General features: G+C 30.3%; 1 protein-coding gene and 1 pseudogene across 1 annotated transcript; one reads left to right on the forward strand and one right to left on the reverse strand.

Moving 5' to 3' along the window:
• Positions 1-6645: 6645 nt before the first annotated feature.
• On the forward strand, positions 6646-7337 carry LOC120078512 (basic form of pathogenesis-related protein 1-like). The gene has a single exon (XM_039032783.2). It carries the CDS (start codon positions 6647-6649, stop codon positions 7133-7135), a length of 489 nt encoding a protein of 162 aa, XP_038888711.1. The 5' UTR covers position 6646; the 3' UTR covers positions 7136-7337.
• Positions 7338-16149: 8812 nt separating this feature from the next.
• Positions 16150-16645, reverse strand: LOC120077729 (basic form of pathogenesis-related protein 1-like; annotated as a pseudogene).
• Positions 16646-27111: the final 10466 nt, after the last annotated feature.

Raw genomic sequence — 27111 nt, forward strand, 5'->3', positions numbered from 1 at the left:
TCGTTTAGCAAATCTCGCTTGATCGCTTAGTATCTCGCTTAAACAATCATTTAGCAAATCTCGCTTGATCGTATAGTATTTCGCTTACACGATCGTTTAACAAATCTTGCTTAATCGCTTACACAATTGTTTAGTCTCTTGCTAAGGGCTATCGTGTAGTCTCTCACGAGTAAACGATTAGTTAATCCAATAATGAAGCAATCGTTCATAAAATAAAAACTCTTTTCATTTTATCCTTCAATTATTAAAAACTGAAATCAACCTCCCACTTGCACGGTTAATGGAGAAAATAACCAACTAAACAATTTTCTCATAATTTTTTTTATTATAAGTAAATATAATAACTAATTATATTATATTTACCACCTATAGTTTTAATATCACATCATATGTAATATTTAAACCATAGTTCTTTTCTCCTTTATTTAATATAAATCATATTTATATCAATTATTCCAATTAATGTATTTCATATATCAAATCAATTATACCACTTATAATTGAACCAATTTAATTATATCATATATAATCAAATTCCCTCTTGTTAATTTGAACACTTCAAACTAACCCAAAAACTGATTCTCAACCTGAATCCATTGAGTTACTAAGGGGACCTTATGGACTTGTAGCTTGAAGCTCCAATGGTACGTGAATAACTAACTAAACTCTTTAGTCACGAGATCCACCATCCGTTAACTGTCAGGCACTCCACTAAAGACCAACAACTGCACACTTTGCATTACAGATATATTTGTGTCCATATAACCAATCAACAGTGCGATGACCCTTCACAAATCGCTCGTAAGTACAACTGGGCCAATTTACCGTTTTGCCCTTGTAGTTACATCTAACTCCTTAAGTACCAGTGATTTATTTAATAAACAATAAGTCATAGTCCTATTATAACTTAGTCCTCTCTTCCAAAGACAAGGTGTGGCCACTATGTTCAAGACCCGGAATCAGCCCTTAAGCGAGCAATTTATTTACTTACCCCTGCTTCGAGGAAGGAGAGAATTCCGTCTTGTGTAGCTGAGTTCCCAGCTCCCCAATCAGCTGAATCACCAAAAAGGTAGGCTTGTTGAGTTTGTAATCTGGTCACTCTCAGCCATACTAATCAAATGACCGCCCTCATAGACAGGAGTTTTCAATACACTCAGGATTAAGGTCATGTCACCTATGGTCATTTTAGTGAAATGTAAGTCTCAATTATCAACACCATTATATAAAGAGATTAATCATTTCGTGGTTCGGTCTTATACAAATTCTTTGTATAGGATACCCCGCTCGCATGTCTCCACATGAATGGTCAGGATCAGACTACTTGTAGCACTTTATAATACTTGTAACATCTACAAAGCGGGCTATGTCCGTAGTGTCACCAGGATAAGGTATCCCTCCTTTATCCTTATACTACATACCATTTAGGTTATTAATTAAGGCATGATTCACTTGTATGTCTTACATACATACTTAAGTTACATAAAATAACCACGGATCTTAGTTTATTGGATTTGAGTAAATGCATATAAAATAACACATATTTTATATGTGTTATTTTACAAACTATGAGACCACCGGGAGAATTACGACACCAATCACAACACATTGAACTCCCTTCACTAACTAATCTTAGGTTCTCCCTAAGATAGAGAAATCCTTATCAATAATGAAGTTTTAGGCTCCTTCTAAGACCAAGAATCCCTTCTTCAATGATGTCTTAGACTCCCCCTAAGACAAAAGTTATCTTCAAGTTCTATTAACGAATTAACCAAGAATATGTATAGCGGAACAAGGTAGGTAGAGATTGAAAATCACAACATGTATCAGTTGGCTGTTAAGAACAAATCACTTGCCAAGGATAAATACAATTTGACCTCAAAGAATAAAAACACTTTTATCAAGATGAACCAATGAAAATCCTCGAAGAAAAACAAGATTCACCTTTTAAAAACCAAGGCCAAGAAAATAATTCCATAAAAATATTTTTCTTTTTGTCAAAATAAGGTGCACTATAAATAAGAATAATATCAATCAAAATACTTCCGGTGAGATTTTATAGATCAATATAAAGACAATAAGCAAATCCTCAAGATCAACTACATCAACAAGGTGCTTGGAGGTTAGTTGTGAGTGGTGTGCATTGCGGGTAAAGGAGTTAGCAAGATTGTAGGCATAAAAGTGTAGTTATTCATTATCATGGATAGTTATCCCTAGATCATGGGTCGTTATCCTTAGTTGGGTGACCAATTACGTAATGGGATGTTATTCCCGAGATTTGTGAATGAGTGGAGAGTGGAGTAAACTTTTGACATGTAGATAATTACTCAAGTTAGTGGGCATGACCGGGGTGATTATCTAAAAGATTTTGTAGTTGCTAGGTCATGGAGAGTGAGCACTTAAATAGGTGGGTAGTGGTCGGTTGCCACCCCACTAAGCTCACTCACCCATTGTTTCTTTCCAATCACTACTTCATCCATACCTATATAAAGAGATCAACCTGGGAGTGTCCAAGGGGAGAGATCTCCTTTGTGCTGTACGCTTCTAGTCTTGAGTGTTGTAAAGATTGGTTTTTATGTCCTAATTAATAAAGATGTTGTAGGCATATTTCCATCAAATTCTTGTGTTCTTTTCTCCTAATCTTTACTTATTCCATGAGCGTGTGACAAATGGTTCGCCCTAGTGGGAGCTAGTCGAGTGTGTATATGTTGGGCTATTTACGAGCAAAATTAAGGGCTTTACTAAGCGAACCTCCTTAGGCGCACGAGTGAGGGTGAAAAGAATTCCTACTTGGAATTACCCCGTAACAATGACCATGATGAGGATTTTGAATTGACAATAGCTAATATGAATATTGATTACTTTATGATTTTATTAATCTTGATTTTAGCACTTACTTAACTACTTTAATTTATTAGTAAAGTGTGTTAATGGGAAAGTGAAACTTCTAGTCATGGAAGATGAGATATGGAAGAGGGAGTGGGAGAAAATTACAAAACTTTTTGTCTCGTTAAGGTCTTTATTATATGGTTTGTGTTTCAATATATCACAATGTCTAGTATAAGTATTTGTTAATGACACAAACATTTATCAATTGAATAAGGCATATGTTTTGATTTTTTTAATATTTATTATACATCAGTTTTTACTTGACATATCAATAAGAAAATTTTCGATGCGTAGCCAAAAGAAAACATAAGAGTATTTACAAATATAACAATGGTAAAATTATAAATATAGCAAAAAATTTAAATCTTGGTTCTCGAAATTTTTTATTCTTCTAATTTTATCCTCATTTGTATATCAACGAGTATATTTGATATACTATATACTTTCGTATATCAATCAACTGATATACTTGATATTTGGTATATCAATCAATCATCAATAAACTTATTTAGAGAATATCATTTTTACAACTAATATATCATGACTTTAATTGTGTTATTTTGATGTTATTTGTTCGATTATGGTAAATATCATTTATTTTATTTTATTTTATTTTTGATATAGAGCTATTTTCATTTGAGTAATTCCAATTTGATGCTGACTGTATATGATATACACATTAATTTTGTAAAATGATATACTAGATATAAATTATATTGGTTAACCGTGTTTATTTTCAATTTTTTTATATGATTTTAATGGTATATAAGTTATATTTAATTTGGTATGTCAATTATATAAAAAGTATTTCATATTTCATATATTAATTGACTGATATACTTGATTTACAGACAATAAAAACATATCAAAGATATTGTTGATAAACCAAATTTAAAATATATAATTTAGAATGATACTTAAAGTATAATATTGACATTCCAATTGTATATTAGTACTAACTCAAAATGAATTGCAAGTAGATCATTAGTATATCCATAATATATCATAATGAGCTCAAAATGTGATACTAAGTATTTGGTGTATCAGTAGTTTATCTATAAGCATTTAAATTTTATTTAAACGATAACATAGATGTATTAATAGTATATCAGTAGTCATTAACTTTCATTTCATATACTATTTTAGTGTATCAATAATATATCACTATTGACCTAAGTCCATTTTAAGTATTTTATGGATGTAACAGTAGTATATCAATACTCATTCAAAATTCAATTTCGAGTATATATTATTAGTGCATCAGTAGTTAAAATTCGACACTTATTCAAAATTTGTTTAACTATACATTAGTTGATCAATATTGTATTAATACTCATAAAAAACTAATTTCAAGTATATCATTAGTGTATCAGTAGTAATTATTAATTGATCAATATTAATTATTACAGGAAAAATCACGGATATCTCAGATGTCGATTTTCACTATTATCTGTTATTCCATTACAAACCATATTTAACTTTTAAATATTGATGTATATGTTTAAAGTTATATTTTATAACATAAATGAGTTTGTTCTAAATTTTCATTAAAAATTTCAGAACTTTTATTTTATAAATTTTCGTGATATCCATGATTTTTTTTGGAATATCGGTAAATACAAGTTACCTACATTTACGTCGAAAATGATATTTTTGTCCTTGTTCTAAATAAAATTTGAAGTATAACATTGTTGTATTAATATTATATCAACATGATCAAAAAATTCATTTCAAGTATAAAACATTAATCCATCATTAAGATATCAGTAATTCTTAAAAATACATTTGTTCAATTATATCAACAATATATCAGTACATGTTCAAAATTCAATTTCAAGTGTAAGATTAGTGCACCAATAGTTTATCAGCATTAATTCAAAATAGTTTCTAACATACTAGATTGAACCATTAAAATCTAATTATAATGTACTAGAAAAATAATATTTTATAACAAACGAATAAAAATTGAAATTAAATACACGAATAATAATAAATGAACAAACATTTCTTGAATGATGGTTTATGAATGATAAATTTAGCACATCATTGTACAACTTTTGTACTTCATATTTGGTATATCAATCAAAGTCCAAGAATAATAGAAAATGTAAAAGTAGTAGTTGACTGACTGATAAATAAAATATATGATGATAATTTTGATATATCAGTTGTAGAACTTATATACTTTATGTTTATTACATTAGTCAACTAATATATCAAGTATAAAGTATATATATCAGATATACTATTGATATATAGTTAATACACCAATAAGCGTCTTGGAAGATTAACAAACAAAAATCTGCTTCATTGGTTTTTTTGCTATATTCACAAATTTTGAAAAACCGTTGCTAAATTTGTAATTTTAAGAATATTTTTTGCAATTCTTACAAGTGTCCCAATCAATAATGGATATAAAAAATTTTAAAATAAAACAAATAAAAATATAATAAAATATAGATATATATCATAATTATTTATTTAAATAATCTTTCAAATAAAAATGATATTATTTTTAGTTATTTGGTAATTCTAAAATCAATTTGCGTATCAAATATAATAATTCAACATCACTTAATAAATATATGAAACTAATCACTTTGTAATATTTGAAACCAAACCAGAATATGATTGTATGAAAACTAATTTTACAAAATTACCTATATATATATATATTTTCTAAAATCACTACTTCAACTATTATTCATTATATGTAAAAGAAATGAATCTAAGAACCCTAAAGTCAACTTGAAAACATTTCTAGAATGCATTATTTTAAAAAATTAATTCATATGGTTTCCTTCCTCATTTCCAAAAAAAAAAAAGCACATGGACTTCTTTTGGTAAACGCATAAATTCACCCTAATATTATTACTTTCCATTGCTTACCTGACGGTGAACGCAAAGTCTCCAAGTCTAAAGGGGATGCGTTGAAAATGCATCCATTTACCAATTTATTATTAAAGCCCTTTTCTTGCGATGGCTACTTATGATCACTTTACCACTTTCACAATCTTATTACCCAAATTGAAAATTCTTTGTTATTGGACTGCACAATCCTTATAAAATTTTCCAAATGATGAAATTCTATATTTATATAAAAAATCATACGTAAATGAGTCTTTGGCTCAATAAAAATATGAATGGTTAAAGAACTAATGAACATAAAAATGTACTATATTGAAGGATCAGGTTAAAAATCTCACATTGAAAAAGATTGAGAGTCCTTACAATCTTGAAAAGATATATGAACTACACCTCTTACTACCAATTTGTTTTGATATGAAACTTTATATTTATCTAATAAGATTTAGAGCTCATAAATTCCAAACAGACATTCGATCCCAAAAGAAAGAAGAGTAAAGAAATCTGATCCAAGAATTAATCTTGAACTGAAGGAGGCAAAACATCCTCAAAAGGTAAATTGTATTCAATTGGTTTTGATGTAAAAACTCTATCTGTTGGGAATGCGATTAAAGTCTTACATTGATTAGATAAGTGGATGCTCATGGATATATAAGAGAGGACAACTATCTTCAATGATATGAGACATTTTGAATAAAACTAAAAGCAAAGTCATAAGAGTTTATATTCAAAGTGGACGATATCATACCATTGTGGATATATACGAAGTTTCGTTGTTGCCCTTAACATCATCTTTATTTCTAATACACTCAACTCAACCATATCATCTATAAATTTCCCCAACCCTAAGTTCCTTTTCCTCATCCAAACCTGAATTACAAAACAAACAAACAATATGTGTTTTCTCAAACTCAGGAGTGTTTTTCAACTCTATCTTCTTTTATTGACCCTTTTAGTGAAATCATCTTATGCCCAAAACTCTGCTCAAGACTACATCAATGGCCACAACTCAGCAAGATCAATAGTGGGTGTTGGAAACATTGTATGGAACACAACTCTTGCAGCCTATGCTCAAACATATGCCAACTCAAGGAAAGCTGATTGCCAATTGGTGCATTCCAATGGGCCTTATGGGGAGAACCTTGCAAAGGGCAACAATGGATTCACTGGCTCAGCTGCAGTTAAACTATGGGTTGATGAAAAGCCTTACTATAGCTATAATAACAATGCATGTGTTGGCGGTGAGTGTCTCCATTACACACAAGTTGTTTGGCAAAGCTCTTATAGAGTTGGGTGTGCAAGAGTTCAATGCAATGATGGTTGGTATTTTGTGTCTTGCAATTATGATCCTCCAGGCAATTGGGATGGGGAGTGGCCTTATTAGCTAACTTTTTTTTCCAAAACATATGGTTTAATTAATGTTAGTATAATAATAATAATAAGGGGAAAATACACTTCTTGTCTCTAGGTTTTGAGTCTAGTTTTCACTTAACTATGATCCTTTCAAAATGGTTTACTTTTACTCCCGAGTTTATTTGGTCGAAATTCCATTTGGTATGCAAGTTTAAAAATATTACATTTTTTACATCAGAACTTTCAGTTTTGTTTTCATTCGTTCTCTATGTTTTCAAATTTATACTTTTAACCTGATTTTTCACTAAATACTCACTTTTCATCTTTGATGTAAATATTTAGTAATTAATATAAAAGGATTGATTATTAGTAATTAATTTAGTTCTCATTAATTTTCCAAAAATGTGAATTAAACGTAATTAAAGATTTTCATGTCACAATTCTTTTAAATTAATTAACTGAAATTTTTCGCCAACAAACAAAGTGAGCAATAGTATTGAAAAATCTAGGGTAAAAATGTAAAATTTTGAGACTAAATAAAAATTAATTAATTCAAATTTCAAAGGTATAAATGTAACATTTTGAAATAGTGACCAAATGAAAATTAAACTCAAAATTCAGAGGTATAAGTATAATATTTTGAAACCTGAAAAATAATTGAGAACTATATTCAAAACCTAGCGACAACGTGTAATATCTTCCCCTAATAATAAAGCTCACATATGCTCTTTGTTCTTGAAAATAAAAGGTACTCAAGATGATGATGGTTTCTTTTGAAACTAGGCATCTAGAGCCATGAGAGTTGGGGAGAAGGTCCTTCATTGTGTTATATGTTAGTGCTGATCTTGGCATGGTTTATAATAAGATTTTATTGTCCTTTTTCTTTCCTTTATTTTGTGTCTAATACAAAATATATTAATCTCTCTTCATTTCCACATAAAATAGTTATATTGTACCATGTAGTACTCCAAGCACACACACATTTGCCTCATCTCAAACATGATCATAATTAATTCTCAAAATTTCAACACCAACATTTCTCACTATAATGCCATCCGTACCAAACACAATGAACAAATGTTATAGGAGAGAAGGTTCTTAAAATTCTTGAAGTTTAAGAGTGGAATTACTTTTAGCTATAATTTTTGTTTCTTAATATATTTTTTTTAATTTATAAAGAATTATTTCCTATGAAGAATCATAAAATATATTAGGTTACGAATAACGATACTCAACTATCTTCACAATGATATGATATTGTTCACTTTAACTTTGGACATTAAATGATCATTATCTTCCTTGATTCACGTGGGATTTTGTTTGTACTCCTGAAAATTTATTCTATGCTTTTTAAAATATTGTTTAATTTAATTGAGATTTAAATAACTAAATAAGAAATAGAATTATATGCATGGAACTCGATTCTAGAGAATTCCTAGTTGGAAAATTCTTACCTTGATCTTTATCGAACTTAACATAGATTTATCCGAAGACAGAATTAAATGGAGAACAAGAACAGTTCGGTCTCCATCTCAACTGTCAACATAAACGGCAGACATAAACGATCAATTAACAACCTTGCAATTTCAATTTGAATTTAGGAAAATTGCGATAGGTAGCCAAAAAAAAAATAAAATTATAAGGGTATTTATAAATAGGGCCACTTGCAGTCCTGACAAAATATAAAATGAAATCAAAGTCCGTAACCTAACAATTTAAAGTTTGCAGAAATAATAAAATTAACAAGTTCGGCCCAATTAAGATAGGCAAATGACTAAAATGATCTCACAGTTAAAAATGTGTGATTATATTTGATTTTCATTTGATTGTCACTTGATTGTCATTTGATTACCATGTAATTTTCAATGATGCTGATTGTTATTTGATTATTATTTGATGTTGATTATTATCTTATTGCTAATGATATTGATTTATTATTTAATTGTTGCTTGATCGTTATTTGTTTACAAATGATACTTATTACTATGGGTTGATCTTACATTTGTTGTCATTTACTAAATAGTTTCTTATTTCATTTCATTGTCTTACATTTTTTTCGTCAATTACTAAGGATTTTTTCTTTTTCTTACATTCTAATTGTCATCTGATTATCATGTACTTTTTGTCTGTTACTAAGTAGTTTTATCTTCTATTTGATACAAAATGGTTTCTGATTGTGATTTAATTTCTATTCGATACTAAATAGTTTGTGATTACTTTATTATACTCATTGCTATATTATTTTCTATTTTTACTTCAATGAAGCAACAAAAATAGGAATAACAATGAAGAAGAAATTAAAAAGCGAAAGCCTGAGAAATTTTGACGAAGGAGAAAGTTCAATTAAAAAAACAGAAAACAAAAGAAGAAAAGAAAACTTTTAGTAGGTAGCATATTACCATATTAATTGGCTAATAATTCACCCATGTTTTTGTTTATGTATTTAGTGATTAATATGTGATACAGTCATTACTTCAAAAATAAGTTACCGATTGCATGTTGATTATTATTAGATTGACGGTTGATTCACTTATGTTTTACTTCATATATTTAGTGATTGATGTCTAATACACTCATTTCTTAAATCTAATACAATGTTGATATATTTTACCAAGACCTTTAATAGAAATCATATATAAATCAAATGACAACCACAAAGTATTTGGTATAAAAAAACAATTAGATGACAAAAGATAGAATTCACAAACTAGTTTTTATCAAATAGTAATTAGATACAATCAGATAACGATCACAAAAGAAGTTACACTCATCAATCTCCAACCAAAATATAAACTAAAGAAAACCTCAAGACAGATCCTTACTCACGAATCTACATTCCTTAATCTCTTCAAGTCCCAACAAAATCACCTCAATTTTCATCCTTCATAATCTAAAACTTATAAAATTGAATTAAATCAACAAAATAAGCTTCTTAGATCCATGAGAAATACTTTACGACTGTACATTTCTGTCATAGTGATCAACTTCATAGAATCAGTATAATTGGAAAAGTGAAAGTGAAACCAAAGATGATGGAAGAATTAAGTGAGTTTGGAGGAAGACAACCTTGTGAAGACTTTTGGAGAAAGAATGTTGAAATTGGTGTAAGGATAATTTTGGAATAAATAATATATGAAATTTCATATTTAAAATTCTTTCCATATTCGCAAAATCACAAACATGAAAAATACACATGCAAAATATTATTTTAAAATCATCTCTCATTGCAATTTCCCTTATAAATATAGTAATACTTTTGTAAAAGTATAAATATAGCAAACAATTTTAACATGATTCTCGATCTTTTTATTATTACGATTTTACCCTCTTTTGTGTATTCGTAGTTATATCTAATACATTTTACATTTTCATATATCAATCAACTGTTATACTTTATATTTGTTAAATCTATCAATTGGTATACTTTGTTTAAATAATATCATTTATACAACTAATATATCATAATTTGAATTGTGTTATGACTGATATTGTTTGTTCGATTATGATAAATACTACTTTTATTTTTTTGTTTTGATATTGAGTTTTTTTTTTTTTTTTGATTAGTTTGAAGTCGATGTTGATGATATATGCTAAATGCATTAATTTTGTCAAATAATATACCAAATATAAATTATATTAGTTAATCTCTTTTATTTTCAATTTTTTATATGATTTTAATTTAATAATATTTAAGTTATATTTATTTGATATATCAATTATATAATTAATATTTGATATTTCATATATTAATTAGTTGATATATCTGATTTAGAGAAAAAATAAGAATATCAATGATATTGTTGATAAACTAAATATGAAGTATATCAATAGAATGATACTTAAAGTATGACATCGACATTTCAATAATATATTAATAGTAACTCAAAATGAATTGAGAGTAGAACATCAATGTATCGGTAGTATATCATAATGAGTTCAAAATTCAATACGAAGGGTCTGTTAGACAGGAAAGCCAATAATAGAACGAGCTTAACAATCTTCAGTGGTTGAAGTCGTCGTTTTTGGTATTTCATTCACCTTTCAATGACTCCCTTAATTATGTGCGAGGAATTCTCAAGTTACTCGAACCTGGTGAGAATAATTTCCCTACGATGTAACACTCTTCGGGCCTTAACAAGGGCTGCAAGCTTGATTCCAAAAAGTTCCACTCAACTTGAGACGCTTACCCCTTTCTTCTCCAACATCAAATGTAGAGGCTTAACCTACGCTTCTCATTCACTCGGTTCAGTCAGATTCAATCACTCTTTTTATTTGGCGGATCATTCGTTCTTCACTCTCTTGTTGCTATTACCCGCAAGGAGCGCAGAAACGAAGGTGCATATTATCATATAGAAACAAGCAAAGCATATGAAGGTTCAATCAAACAATCATCCTCATTTTGTCTTTTTCAATCAGCTTCATCAGTCTGAACATTTCTTATTTAGTTTTAAAAAAAAGTGACTTTGTCTGACTTTGCTGTGGATTGACTTAAGAAAAAATTGTTTTTCAAAAAACTCAATTTTATTTAAATATTTTTTAAATAAATTGTTGAAAATACACTTCAAAATCTATTCTGAGTGAAATAAATACATACCCTAAGTATTTACTGTGTTGATAATTTATTAACAACCATTCAAACTTTATTTAAATTGTAACATAGATGTATCAATCGTATATCACTCATTATCTAAATCCATCTTAAGTATTGTTTTGGTATATGACTAGTATATCAATAGTCATTCAAAATTAAATTTTATATACATATTATAAGTGGATCGAAGTTTATAGTTAGACACTTATTAAAAAATCATTGAAGTATAAATCAGTTTATCAATATTGAATCAATACTCATAAAAAAACTAATTATCAAGTATATCTTTAATGTGTATCAATGCTCATAAAAACAAATTTCAAATATACATTTAGTGTATCGGTAGTATATCAATATTTTTCTAAATAATCTTTAAATATAATATTGATGTATTAGTATGATATCAATATTAGCTCAAGGTTCATATCAAGTATAAAATGTTGATGTATCATTAGTATATCAATACTTCATAAATATACATTTGTTCAAGTATATCAATAATAAATCAACACATGTTCACAATTCAATTCAAGTGCAATATTAGTCTACCAATAGTATATTAACATTCATTCAAAATGCTTACTAACAGCAAATTGAACCATTATAAGTTGATTCTAATATACTAAAAAAATATTTTTTTTATGACAAATTAATAAGGGTTGAATTAAATCTATGAAAAGAGTAAATGAGCAAACACTTTTTTACTGATAAATATCGTTTATGAATAATAAATTTGGTGTATCAATTGTATAACTTATATATATTATATTTGGTATATCAATCAAAGTCCAAGAATAATAGGGAATGTATAAGCACTTGTTGACTGATAAATACAATATATGAATGGTAATTTTGATATATCGATTGTATAACTTATATACTTTATATTTAGTATATCAATCAAAGTCCACGAATAATAGTGAATGTATAAGGCTTGTTGACTGATAAATACAATATATGAATTATAATTTTGATATATCAATTGTATAACTTATATACTTTATGTTTGGTACACTACAAGAAATCTGACTTCTCCCGACGTCACATTTCATCGGAAAAGTATGAAAAATTCGTCGGAAGAGCCTCTCCTGACGAATAAAAGGTCGTAGGGAGTTTGATCGGGAGAAACCCGTTGGGAGAGGATCTCCCGACGTACTTTAAAACGGCATCAGGAGTTATTCGGGGAACTCCCAACGCACATATAGGGTGTCGGGAGTTCCAAGAACTACCAACGCCTAATATACGGCGTCGACAGTTCTTGAAACTCCCGACGCCCTATATGTGCATCGAGAGTTCCCCGAATAACTCTCGACGCCGTTTTAAAGGAACTCCCGACGGACAATTTTATTTAATGCGTCGGGAGATACAAGAACTCCTGACGCAGTAACATATGCGTGGGGAGTATTAAAATTTAATGTATCGTTTGTAATTTTTAAAAATTTAATCTGAAAACCTATAAAACATATTAAACCAAATAAAGATTCACATAATTAAAAAACGAAAATGAAGTCCATATTATAACAAGTAAATAAAAAATTACAATGTCCAAACGAAGTCGATAATAAAAGTTCATAAACATTCATATCACTAATACATAAAAGAAATAAAATCAAAATAACATCTAGAACACGTCTCGAATACAGCATCTTTAACAATTATCCCAACTGATATATTAAATATAAAATATATATAAAAAAAAATACTACTGATAAGCATATTGATACACGAATAAAGGTAAATTTGGAATAATAAAAGATCGAAATCAACTTCAGTGTTTTTTTTGCTATATTCACAAATTTTTAGAACTATGGCTAAATTTGTAAATTTAAGAATATATATATTTTCCGATTCCTTGAAGTGCCCTTGAATTTAGTATTCTTTTTATCTACTTTTTTCTTGCAATCACTATTTAAAAAAAAAAAAAAAAATAGCATATTCACAAGGAAAGAATAATTACTTTTTACCCTTATGTTCTCTGGTCGATTTAAGCATGTAAGCCATTTTATTCCCCTTTTTGATTGGGAAATTAATAAAATTAGGACAAAATTAGGAGGGCTAAAAAGCTTTGTGATCTTAGTTTTAAATTTAATGTTACTTAGGACAAATGGGCATCTGAAAAGTCTATTTAGCCCTTCAATGCAAAAATAAAAAAAAAAAACCCGACAACTATCAATTTTCTCAAGCTCATTTCATGACTTCCATTCCACTCTCTCTCATCTATTCTCTAATTTTTCTCAAAGTTTCTCAAGCTCATATTCCATTGCACTATCAATTTTCTCTTTTACGATTTACTTTTTATTGTTAAAAGATTTTTTTGGTCTTCTACTTTTATTCATGATTGAGTTGAATTAGGTTAAATTCTATTTTTCTCTCCGTTTTTTAAATTATGTTTTCCTTTTTCATTTGAAATCTTTTCCATTTAATATCTAGTGGGATCTACAAAACGTGTGATTTTAATGTGAAGAAATGTTTGCGAGATAGTTGTTAGATATGTTCTAGATAGTTGAAAGATAGTTGCGAGATATTTTGCATATCACTGTAACTTTTGTTATTTTCTAATTGTTAATACATTAACAATTTTATTCGATATTTATTATGTCAAATACAATAAATATGTCTTTCTCTCTTTTAATATATCAAATATATTAAATATTAATAAACGTTTTAGATTTTCTTTTAACAATTTTGATCACTAATTGTTCATCTAAGTCAACAAGGGGATCTTATAGACTTATAAATTACAAGTTCCATGATATAAAATTAATTAATTAAACTATTTAATTAATCAAATTTCATTCATTAACTATAGGTCACTCCACAATAGACTTAGAGTTGCACTCTTATTCATTGCATGATATGTTTTGTTCACGTATATAATCATTAAAAGTAAGTTGATTCTTCATGAGTTGTTTGTAATTACACCTGAGTCAAATGTTCGTTTTATCCTTGTAATTATATCTTACCTCTAATGAGCAATATGTTTATGATCAAATAATAAACCAAGTCCATCTAATTATCCTATATGAGAAGAAGTGGATTCAATTTTGTGAAATTGCATTCATAGCTCCATATTCAGTTAAGTCTCCAAAATGGTAGGCTTATTGAATCAGTTACATGAGTCATTCTCACCCATGCAAATCGAAGGACAAGAATTTACAGACAGGAGTTCATAACTCACTTATGATTTAGATCCACGCCCACTTGTATTGATACTTATTGATGGACCGTTAATGTAATTGAAATTAATTTTTAATGAATATTGATATACTCTATCGATACTATAATTATATACTTAAAATTATTTTTTAATAAATATTGATACTCTCTTTAGTATCAAAGTAAAGATATAATCAAATTTATTATAACCAAGTAGCGTAGACCTTTTATTCAGTCAATGATTTAATATTATATCATAACAAGAGGTTCTGTTTGAATCCTTGTAGTGTCCTTTCATCTCCCATTTAATATTGCTTTTAACTTATTAGCCATTCTATAAATCTCAAGTCTACAAGTGATGGAGAGTGTTAAAGTATTGATATAATTAAGGGATAGTTACAAATATAGCAATCAGACCCAAACTATTAGCAGATATGATGTAATGTAAAAAAAAAAATTATAAATATAAAAAAATTTAGATAGTCTATCAACGATAGACCATATTGTTGGTAGGAGTCTATCAATGATAGACCATATCACTAGTATGAGTCTATCAATAATAGAAGTCTATCACTAATGTTATACACTTGGTTATTATCCCTAAAAATCCTACGGATTGCAATTACCCTATAGTAAAAGATATCATAACTCAGTAGCTCAAGCTTTTTGAGTCGACCAATGATTTAGCACTTTATTCATTAATGTTTTAGTTTATGTGAATTTTGAATGAGTGTTAATAATTAACATCTGATTTACTAATTTTAAATGGTAAAATGATCGAAAATTATTTCAAATATAGCAAAATATCACAGTTATTACGGATAGACAGTGACATTTTCTATATTTTAGTGACATTTTACTATATTTTAAAAATTCAATAATAAGCATGTGTTTATTCGAATCAATTCAAATTAATATTGGTGAATCCATAAATCAAATTTTCCGATACAAAGTTCTCATTTTATTGAACCCCAACTCAAAACTACATGAGATACCAAATAGCTTGGTTCGATTTGGTTCTTTAGGTCAAAAGTGGGATATGAGAATTTTAACCTCTGATTTCAATGGTCAAATAAGTTACTGCTATGCAATGGTCACTTTGATATTAATATTATCACGTGTAATGTACAAAGACTACAAAGAAAGATTCCATGCAGAAGTGATCATTTTAAAATTAAAATATAATTCAAATACAATTTGTATAATAACAAAAAAAAAAAAAAAAAAATCTCCCTTTGGTTTTGTTTTTTTTTTCCCCGAAATAATGACCTAATAAAAAAAACCTCTTAATAATCGTTTCAATATGGCCATTGACCAATATAGTTTCCTGGGAGATAATAATTGCAGATCAAAAAAACCCAATTGTTTTGGCACTTCACTTAGCCCAACCAATAGACTTGGTGTTCCTCTACACCAATTGTGTATAATGGAGGCAATGGCTAGAATGGTTCACACTCGTGTTGAAATTGTAGGTGTAATGCTTTTTTTCATCAGTCCAGAGTCTCATCACCGTCTTTGCTGTCATCATTTTGTATCCCTCTGCTAGGTTTTCGCCATAAGACCCTCCAGAGTGCTCTATTTGACAGGTGACGATCTTTGTGTTGGCATAATTTTGAGCGTAAGTAGCCAAGGTGGTGTTTCAATGAGGGGTTCCATGCCAACCTCCGCACAAATGGCGTTGTGGGCGGCAACCTAGTTCTTAGGGTAGTATTTGGCCACTATGTGGGAAATGGGAGCTAAGGTTATGGTTAGCCCCAACAAATAAAGATAAGAGAGAATATTGGTAAATGCCATATTTGTAAGCTACTTGGAGGAAAGGTTGATTGTGTGGGATATGGAGATTTGGGGTTTGGGGTTTGGCTTACCTAAGGGGTTTTATAGAGAAGAGATATGGGTATGATTTTATTTTAGGGGTTGTTTTCAAAAACAGATCAAATGTGTAATACTATTGGAGCACCAAAAAAAAAAAAATGAAAAATGAAAAAATCTCAATAATTTCTCATAACTAATTCAATATGTATATTACTAATAATAGAAAAACACTCTTTGAATTAAGGTTTTAAATCCTTGCCTCTGCAACAATTTCATATGTTCATGGGTTGTATTTTCTATATCTCCAAAAAAAAAGAAAAAATCTACGAAGTACAGACACAGATACGACTATACGATGTGGATATGATTGGATACGACGATTCGTCAATTTTTAAAAAACTAAGATACGGATACGTTGCATGATACGTCATTTTTTATATATTATTTTAATATATATTTCTAAAAAAACGAGGATACTGATACATTAAAGGTACATTTTCTCTTGCATAAAAAAAAAAGTTGCCTAGTTTTAGATTGAAAAAGATTAGATGAGTTGTTTGTCTTTTTTCTTTAAAAAAAGTAAGTGTAGAAATAGATATATCAAATCGCTCGTCAGATACGTATCTGAAAAGTATTTAAAAGTATCGGTATCTGATACGAATTATCTCACATGAAGTATCTATGCTTTATAGGGAAAAATCAATTCCTACATGCAAGTAAACGAGATGGTTATTTTCCATATATCCATAAAAGAAAAAATATATATATATATATATTATGGTGATTTTTCTTAAATGCTTAGTAGACCACAACCCTCATTCTAATAATAGTATAATACTGTTTCGTATCATGTTTATATTTAATAATTTTAAGTACATTATATGATAGATGACTCTTGTTTCTTCGTTTATACATGCATGATATACTTAACAATATGAGGCACACAGTTCAAATAATTGAAAAGGAAAACTTAGTACTCAATTTAAAATTTTCAAAATTAAATGTTGATAATGGCAAGAACAATCATTTGAAGAAAAATTCAGCAATTAATGCGACAAAATAGATTTTCAAATCTTAAAATCATTTGAAAATTACGCGACAAGTAGAGGATTAAGGGAAAAAACTATCCATTATGATATATTTGTTCTGAATTTGAGGAGCACAACGATCATACAGATATAGAGAATATATAATATAATAATATATTTATATAATAATATTAGATATATAAAATATAATATAAAATAAAATAACTAAAAAAATAAAATAAATAAAATTATAAAATTGGATAATATGAAAATTAGTGGAATTCTCACCAATGTATATGTGATTTTAATATCTACCAAATGTCACATTTATAGGCAAAGTGACAAATAGAATATGAACTTACATAGACACCAAGCATGAATAATTATAACACACGTGAATAACATGAAGATGACACATGGCTTTGGGACACTAAGCAATGAGCATCTATTTATTATTATAATATTCATAATACTCCCCCTTAGATGCCCATATATATATATATATGAAATATGTCTCATTATATTTACTCCCCCTCATGAAGGAAACGAGTACATATTTCATATAATACATACTCCTAAAAGAATACAATATATTTACTCCCCCTCATGAGAACGTCACTTAAGATCTCTGAACATTTCAATGTTATGCACCAATTTTTCAAAAATTGCAGTTGGTAATGCCTTTATAAATAATTCTGTCAGGTTATCTTTCGAACTAATTTGTTGTACAGTGATGTTGCAATTTTCTTCATGATCACGAGTATAGAAAAACTTCAATGAAATATTCTTTATTCTATCTCCTATAATATATCCTCCTTTGATTTGAGCTGTGCAAGCTGTTTTGTCTTCATATAATATTGTTGGAAGATTTTTATTAGAAGACAAGCCACACATTTCACGAATGTGTGTCATTGACTTTATCCATACACATTCTCGACTAGTGATGTGAATTGCAAGAATTTCAACATGATTTGAGGAGTGGTCGTTATCGTTTGTTTCACCGATCGCTATGATATAGCAGTTCCTCCATGAACAGATAACCTGTTTGAGATCTAGTTTTGTGTGGATCAGATAAATATTCAGAATATGCATAACCAACTAGATCAAATTTGATTTATTTGAAAAAAAAAAAACCCATATCGATTTTTCCTTGGAGATAACGGAGTATATACTTAATTTTGTTCCAATGTCTTTTTGTAGGTGAAGAACTATATCTAGCTAATAAATTTACTGAAAATGCAATATCTGGTCTTGTATTATTAGCAAGATACATAAGTACACCAATTGTACTATAAGATATGATACTTCAGGATCAAGAAGTTCTTCATTATCTTTTCGATGTCGAAATATATCTTTCTTTGTATCCAATGAACGAACTTCAATTGGAATATTTAATGGATGTGCTTTGTCCATATAAAATCTTTTCAAAACTTTTTCCTGTATAAGTTCACCGATGAATAATATTCCATCTGCTAAATGCTCAATTTGCAAACCAAGGAAAAATTTTGTTTTTTCCGAAATCTTTCATCTCAAATTCTTTTTTAAGATATTCTATTGCATTTGAAAGATCTTCAGGAGTTCCAAGTATATTCAAGTCATCAACACATACAGTTATAATAACAAATCTTGATTGTGATTTCTTTATAAAAACACACGACATATTGAATTATTTTGATATCCTTCTTTCAATAAATATCCACTTAGGAGATTGTACACATCCGTCCTGATTGTTTCAATCCATATTGTGATCTTTGTAACTTTATTGAATACCATTCCCGAGAATTTGATGTATATGTTTCAGGTACCTTAAATTCTTTTGGGATTCTCATATAAATATCATCAAGAGATCCATATAAATATTCTATGACTACATCCATAAAATGCATATCCAGACTTTTATACATAGTCAAGCCAATTAAATATCTTAATGTAATTTCATCCACCACAGAAGAATATTTCTCCTCAAAATCAATACCAAGTCTTTTTGAAAAACTTGTGCAACTAATCGTGCTTTATATTTTTTGACCTCATTATTTTAATTTATTTTTCTCACAAATACCCATTTGTATTCTAGAGGTTTAACACCTTCTGGTGCTCGAACTACTAGTCCAAAAACCTGAAGTTTTGAAATTAAATTTAATTTTGCCTCAATTGCTTCTTTCCACTAAATCCAATCTTTTCTATGTCAACATTCTTCAAGATTTTGGTTCGGGATCCTCACTTTCAGATATAATATAAAGAGCAATATTATACGCAAAAATTTTGTCAATAATCATACTAGTTTGATTCCATTCTTTTCATGTCATGGCATAATTTATTGACATCTCATTATTATCTTTAGGTATTTCACCTTCCTCACTAGTCATGTCGTGGATTTCTTTATGGGTGTTTATATACACAACCAAGTCTTTTTCACTATTAAATATTTTTCCTTTTTGAGGATTTTTATTTTTGGATCCCATTGGTCTACCACGCTTCTTGCGTATTCCTAAACTCATTAGTGACAAATTCTTGTCTTCAGATATCAATTTTTTATGGAACATTTGCAGCTGGTATATGTGACTTAGTTACTTTCTTTGCAACTATAAATACATATGGTAATTGATTTGCTATATTTTGCAAATGAATTATTTTCTTAACTTCAAGTTCACATTGATCTGTATGGGGATCTAAATGAGACAATAACGATGCATTCCATGTAATTTTTTTTCCAACTCCTTAATTCCTCCCTTTAATGATGGAAAATTTATCTCATTAAAATTACAATCAGCAAATCGTGCAGTAAATACATCACCCGTCAAGGGCTCAAGATAATTAATAATTGATGGGGAATCATATCAAACATATATTCCTGACCTCCTTTGAGGACCCATTTTAGTGTGTTGTGGTGGAGCAATTAGAACATATACTGCACATCTAAAAATTCTCATATGGGAAATATTTGGCTCATAACCATAAGGTAATTGTAATGGCGAGTATTTATGATAAACTACTGGCCTAATGCGTACAAGTGACGTTGCATGCAAAATAGCATGTCCCCATACAAATGAAGGAAGCTTAGCTCTCATAAATAATGGTCTTGCAATTAACTGCAAATGTTTTATAAATGATTATGCTCAACTATTTTGTATATGAATATGAGCTACAAGATGTTCAACACTAATCCCAATTGACATATAATAATTATCAAAATCTTGGGATGTAAATTCACCAGCATTATCAAGACGAATGGTCTTAATTGTATAATTAGGAAATTGTGCTCTTAACTTAATTATTTGAGCAAGCAAGATTACGATTGAATAATAAGCACACGTGTGACCATCTGTTGGATGCATCTATTAATACCACAAAATATCTAAATGGTCGACTTGATGGGTTAATGGGTCCACATATATCACTATGAATTCGTTCTAAAAATGCAGGTGATTCAGTCCCGACTTTAGCTGGTGATAGTCTAATTATCAATTTTTCTTGAGAGAAAGCATCACATGATAATTCATTATTGAAGAATCTTTTAATTCTTCAATGGGCGTCCATTTGAATTCTAAACAATTCTCCTCATCATTATAGATCCTGGATGACCCAATCGGTCATGCCAAATTGTAAATATATCTGGATTCATGAACTTCAGGTTTATTGTTGCATATGTTTCAATTACTCGTATATGAGTATAATCTTGGGTTTTATGTCCTAAAACTCGTGGTTTGTAAACAATAGAACTTATTCTAAAAATTCAATAAGTTGTTATTGAATATATTGCTTATTAGAAATCTAATAAACCTAAAAGTCGCTGGACAATTACTTGAGTACTTGAACTTTATGTGGAGATATACAAGTGGATCATGTTCGAATATATAGTAAAAACTAATCTATAGTATATGAATAAGGTTGTGTGGCTTATTCTTGTAACACTATTGGATACGATCTACTCTGTAGTTGTTACAAAGATTTGTGAAGTTCTACAAACGATGTGATCCTAATTCATACATGATATGACATGAGAAGTGAGGGCGTCGTGTGCAAATGAGTTTTGTAGAAGATCGAAGCATGAAACTAGTCACTCTTACTTTATAACGTTGTTTACTATTTAAGACTAACTATTTCAAAGCGATGACCTAGGTAACTTGACCTTAATCATAAACTAACTATGAACTCTTGTTTTTTCGGGACTATCCTTTGATCTGCAAACGGTGAGAGTAGTGCAACATCTCTGCTCAATAAGCTTGCCATTTTGGGGATAAGACCGAAATTTACTCCTACCCGATTAGAGGTAGTAGACAGGTTGTTCCCTTTAAGTACTGATTCTGGGTCTTGAACAAGAGACCTCACACTCTCATTGGCCCAAAAGGGATTTGATTTGTTGATTAGATCACAAATCAATTATTCATTAGAGGATTAGTGGGACTTAAGGAACAATAAGTAATTCTGGGGGTAAAACAGAGATTCGACCCAACCGTTCTTATGAACAACCTGTGAAGGGTTAACTTATTAATCATGGTTATATCAAGTGGACATAATATATATCTACAGTGAGGGGAGTTGAGATATGGGCTTTAGTGGAGTGATCCATTAGTTAACGAATGGGGGTTAATTCGGTCTAATGTGTTTATCCAATTAATCTCATATCGTTGCAGCCCATGATCTGTAGGTCCACGAAATCCCCCTACTAGCTTGTAAATGGATTAACACTAGAGTAGCGTGATAAGTTAATTTGAAATGTTCAAATTAGAATTAAACGAAATTGGAGAAATAGTATTTAAATATGATTTCAATATTTGAAGATGAAATTGTGTAAAATTAATTTAATTAAATTAATTAGAATTATTTAAATTGTTTAAATAATTATTTATTAATTTTATTATGAAAATTAATGTATGAAATTAATTTTATAAAATTAATAATATTTTCAATTTTATAAAACGAAATTGATTTGTGAAATCAATTTATCAAAAGTTGGAAAAGAAGGAAAAAACACCAAAATGGAAAAATGACTTTTTCCATTGTCTTCTTCAACTTGCTCACACTAAACCCACCATCTTGGTTTTCAATTACTCCAAGCATGAGCTGCATCTCATGCAGCTATAGTCATTGCATGATGGTCTGTAATATATTGAAGAGATTGTAGTGACTTTGAGGCAAGACAACTGATACTTTTTTTCTGAAAAATCCGTGAGAAGAAAGAGTTCTTCATTGGTTGCTTGTCTCCAAATTTCCTTGATTTAAGCTTATTTTGAGTCCCACAACTCAATCTAGAGCACCAAGAGGATAGTAGAGAAGATCTTGGGGTGGTCTACATCAAGATTCGGAGAGATTTGCAGTTGGATACAAGCCTTGAAGAAGTTCTATAAAGGTATGTCATGAAACCCATTCATTTCTACTATAGTATGCTTTCATTTCTGCCAAAATTAATGAATTAGAGTGCTTATGGATTCTTTTCGCTTTCGTTGTGTGCTGGTACGTTCCAACAATTGGTATTAAAGCATCATATGAGCATTCAATTCGGTTTAATTTTAGTGTGGTGGGTTTTTTATATGAGTTATATGAAATTGCTATATTGATATGGTTGTTAAAGTTTTGGCTTTTAATTTCTCTTTGATTTCTCATTAAAGTTGTAATTGGCTCATGCTTGATGAGCATATATGTGTTTCCAAGAGTCTGTAATTTATTTGAAGTCATTGAAATTAAGTTGTAATCGAAGAAACAAGTGAAGAGGTCGTGTTGCAGATTCTAGTTTATTAGCCTTTGTTCATATTGTTGTTGAAGTTCAGTGCTAGACGATTGTTTAGCTTTAGGCATTAGACGGTGTGAAGACAAGCTAGATGATCGTGTAGCTTCGGGCGTTGAGCGTTGAAGTGTTGTGTGCTAGACGATCGTGTATATGCGGGAGCTAAACGATGCGTTGTATTGCTATACGATAGCACTACATGATCGTTTAGCTTTGAGTGGGAGCTAAACGATGCATTGTAGAGCTATGCGATAGCACTACACGACCATTTACCTCTGTGTCGCAGCTAAGCAATGCGTTGAGGTGCTATGTGAAAGCACTAAACGATCGCTTACCTTTGCGCGCGCTAAACGGTCAACTTCAGGTAATAGACAATGGCGTTAAGCGATCGTGTAGTATTTGTCTGGCGTTAGATGATGGAGCTACATGATAGTGTTAGACACTAAACGACCGTGTAGTGTTGTCCGACATTAGATGATGACACTATGTGATAGAAGGAAGACACTACATGATCGTGTAGTTTGGTCAGGCGCTATGCGTTGGTACTATACGATCATGCAAACACTAAATGTTCAGGCAAAGGCATGACGATGGTCATCAATGCTAAACGATGAGCCTTAGTGAGATGTTGAGCATGGAGTGAGAGCCGTCGATTCGACCGATTCTCTTGAGGTTCGGTCTGATTCAACCTCAAATGGTTTTTGGCTAGTCTGGTTCAGACTTGGCTGGTTCGATTTAGACAGTTTGGGTCCGGTTCAAGTTATTTGGATTCGCTTTTTAGTGGTTCAAGCGGTCTGAAAGCGATTCAAAAGCTATTTTTTAATAATTAGGTTTTCTGCCAAAACTAAAACCATATCTGTTAGTGTTTAATTATTTATGTATGTAATGTATGTCATAATTAAATAAATCTTGTATGTTCATACAGTATGCCATATAGAATTAAAATCCCACCATAGGAAGCCTGTTATATGCATTGAAAGTATTATAATATATAGTATGCATGTTAGGGTTTCTTTTATTTAATATAATAGTTATATTAGATATTGAATGCCTTTGATGTTTGTTGTTGATGTTTAGCATGTCTAAAATTTTGTAAGCTGTTATAAAATTGGGTTAGACCTTTAAAATCCATAACGAATAACAAATGCATGCTCACTTAGGTTAACCACTCATTTTAATAGTTAAAATAAGTCGTTAAACTCATAAAACTAGGGTTACAAACTCAACCGGTATATAATCCTGTCGAAGGTTGGGGGTACTTAAGTTGACAATCTACAGAACACCTCCTACCTGGGGATTATGGCCGAATAATTGAGCGTTGGTAATCGGTTTTATGAGCATACGTGAGTGGTGTGACGTTATAAAATGGTTTATCACCTAGACATAGTAGGTTTAAACCCATTTATAAGTGTTACACTTGGATAAACCACTTAGACTTAATGTTGTTTTTATTAGCCGAAAAGAACCTATGTATAAATTTACCCAAACATTTAGAATACTTCAGTGGGAGATGAAAAGTTATTAGCTCTCACGTCCTCAAGAGTTCATAGTGTGAGGTCCATGCTCGGCTTCTTGTCGCTTTTATTGCGACTGCTCTATTCGGCAAGTGTTTGCATGGGTCAATAACAAGGTGAATCAGGGAAGTTGTTCATAGTAAGTGGGTAAAGGAAATGTGTCAACATTGTCCTACGGTCTCCTCTATTAGTTTGAACCATGAGATTCCTATGTTGTGCCTGCTGTCGTTTTTTGGCGGCACTAGCTTATCGTTAACCGCGGCGATCCTCTCGGAGGGTTGTAACATAGGATTCGGAACAATCCAAGATTCAGTAAAATGAATAGGGTCTTATAGTTTCGTCTTGGGTATTATCTTCTATTTCAGGGACGTATTCATACCATTCTGTAAGATTTGAAAATGGCGAGTCTACACTTATAAGAATTACTAAGTGTTAATAAAGACCTTGACCGAAAACGATAAATAAATAACTATCGGAATATGAGTTATTCTGGAGATTGTATTTGGTCAAGAATTGTCTTGTTTTTGTGAAGGAATTCTTGACTGCCCCTCAGTAGCAATTGTTCTAAATCACTAAAGTATTGTTGCAAATAAATAATGGTCATGCGTACATTATTATAACTTTGCTAAAACATGATTGGATTTAAAAGCAATTCAATTATAGAATTTGTTTATAATTTCAGAATGACGAGTTTAATAATACAATTGTTGGCATCAGACAAACTAATCGGGGATAACTATGTGACATGGAAATAAAATTTAAACACCATACTAGTGATAGATGATTTTCCATTTGTCTTAACAGAGGAATGTCCTCTTATTCTAAGCTCTAATACAACCCGAACTGTTCGAGAATCATTTAATAGATGGATCAGGGTGAATCATAAAGCCCGTGCTTATATCCTCGCCAGTGTATCTGACGTTTTGGCGAAGAAACATGAGGATATGAGTACTGCCAAAGAGATTATAGAATCTCTGAGAGTGAAAAAGAAACCTGTTGGAAAGAAAAACAAGAAAACCATTGTAGACAAAGGGAAATGTTTCCACTACAACGAAGAAGGGTACTATAAGAGAAATTGCCCTAAATACCTTGCTGAGAAGAAAGCAGAGAAAGCTAAATAGACAAAATAGTTCCTGAAGAGCACTTACTCAGCTTGACCAGTAGGAAAATTTGCTGCTTGATGATGATATTACCTGTTTTTGTTATCATGTAATGAAAATAATGTACATATTTTTATCTTGAATGAAATGTTCCTTTTTAGAAAATATGTTTGTTCTATCTCATAGCAACTTCCATAAAGAATTAAATTGTTAAAAGCCATTTGCAAATATTCAGATATTTAAACGGTTAAGATCAGAGTATAGTAATGTGAAACCTGGATCTCCATTTTCCTACTTAAGTAAGTGATTAAGGGGTTAATTAGGAGAAAGTGAAATCCTATGTTATGTAAATAATCTAATAATTTTACAATTTTCATAATAACTGTAATAATTGTCACCTTCTGTGGATCAATAATTAGTAAAAGTGAATGTAAACTATAATGGTTAGGTATTATAGTTACGATAACCATATTTGATCTTGGAGTACGAGTAGAGTCCCTAAAAGGATAAAAAGAAGAGAAAACCTTGAAGATTTAAATCCTGAATAGTGAAGAAAGGATTGAAGAACTGAGGAAAATATAGAAAATTATTTGGGAAAATTCATGTGGAAGTTGCACGGAGGTAAACCATATTCAACGTAGCTAACAAGATTGGAAAGAATGAGAGTGGAGAGAGCGACACCAGCGAGAGTGGAGGCAGCGAGAGAATGGGAAAGAGCGAGAGAATGGGAGAGAGCGAGATTGATTTGAGCGAGAGAATAGAAGAGAGAGCGAGAGTTTAAGCGAGGAAGTTGGAGAGAACGGGAATGGAGAAAGCGAGAGTTTAAGCGAGAAAGTTGGAGAAAGCGAGATTGTGAGAGAGAGTGGAAAGAGCGAGACCAGTGAGAAAGTGGGAGAGAGTGAGAGCATTCTGAATGCCTCATTCGAACATCACGCCCACGCGATCGAAGGAAACCGCCTGTGCATCGAACGGCCGGGCATTTATGCGTTGAATTTGGCCACGATCTTATAGATTATGCATTGAAAACCCTAAATTGAATACAAACAAAGCTTGAAGACGTAAGGGAAAACGTCAATTAAAA

The sequence above is a fragment of the Benincasa hispida genome, chromosome 5, assembly GCF_027475165.1.
Source record: "Benincasa hispida cultivar pf3 chromosome 5, pf3_genome.v1.1, whole genome shotgun sequence".
NCBI classification, from domain to species: Eukaryota; Viridiplantae; Streptophyta; class Magnoliopsida; order Cucurbitales; family Cucurbitaceae; genus Benincasa; species Benincasa hispida.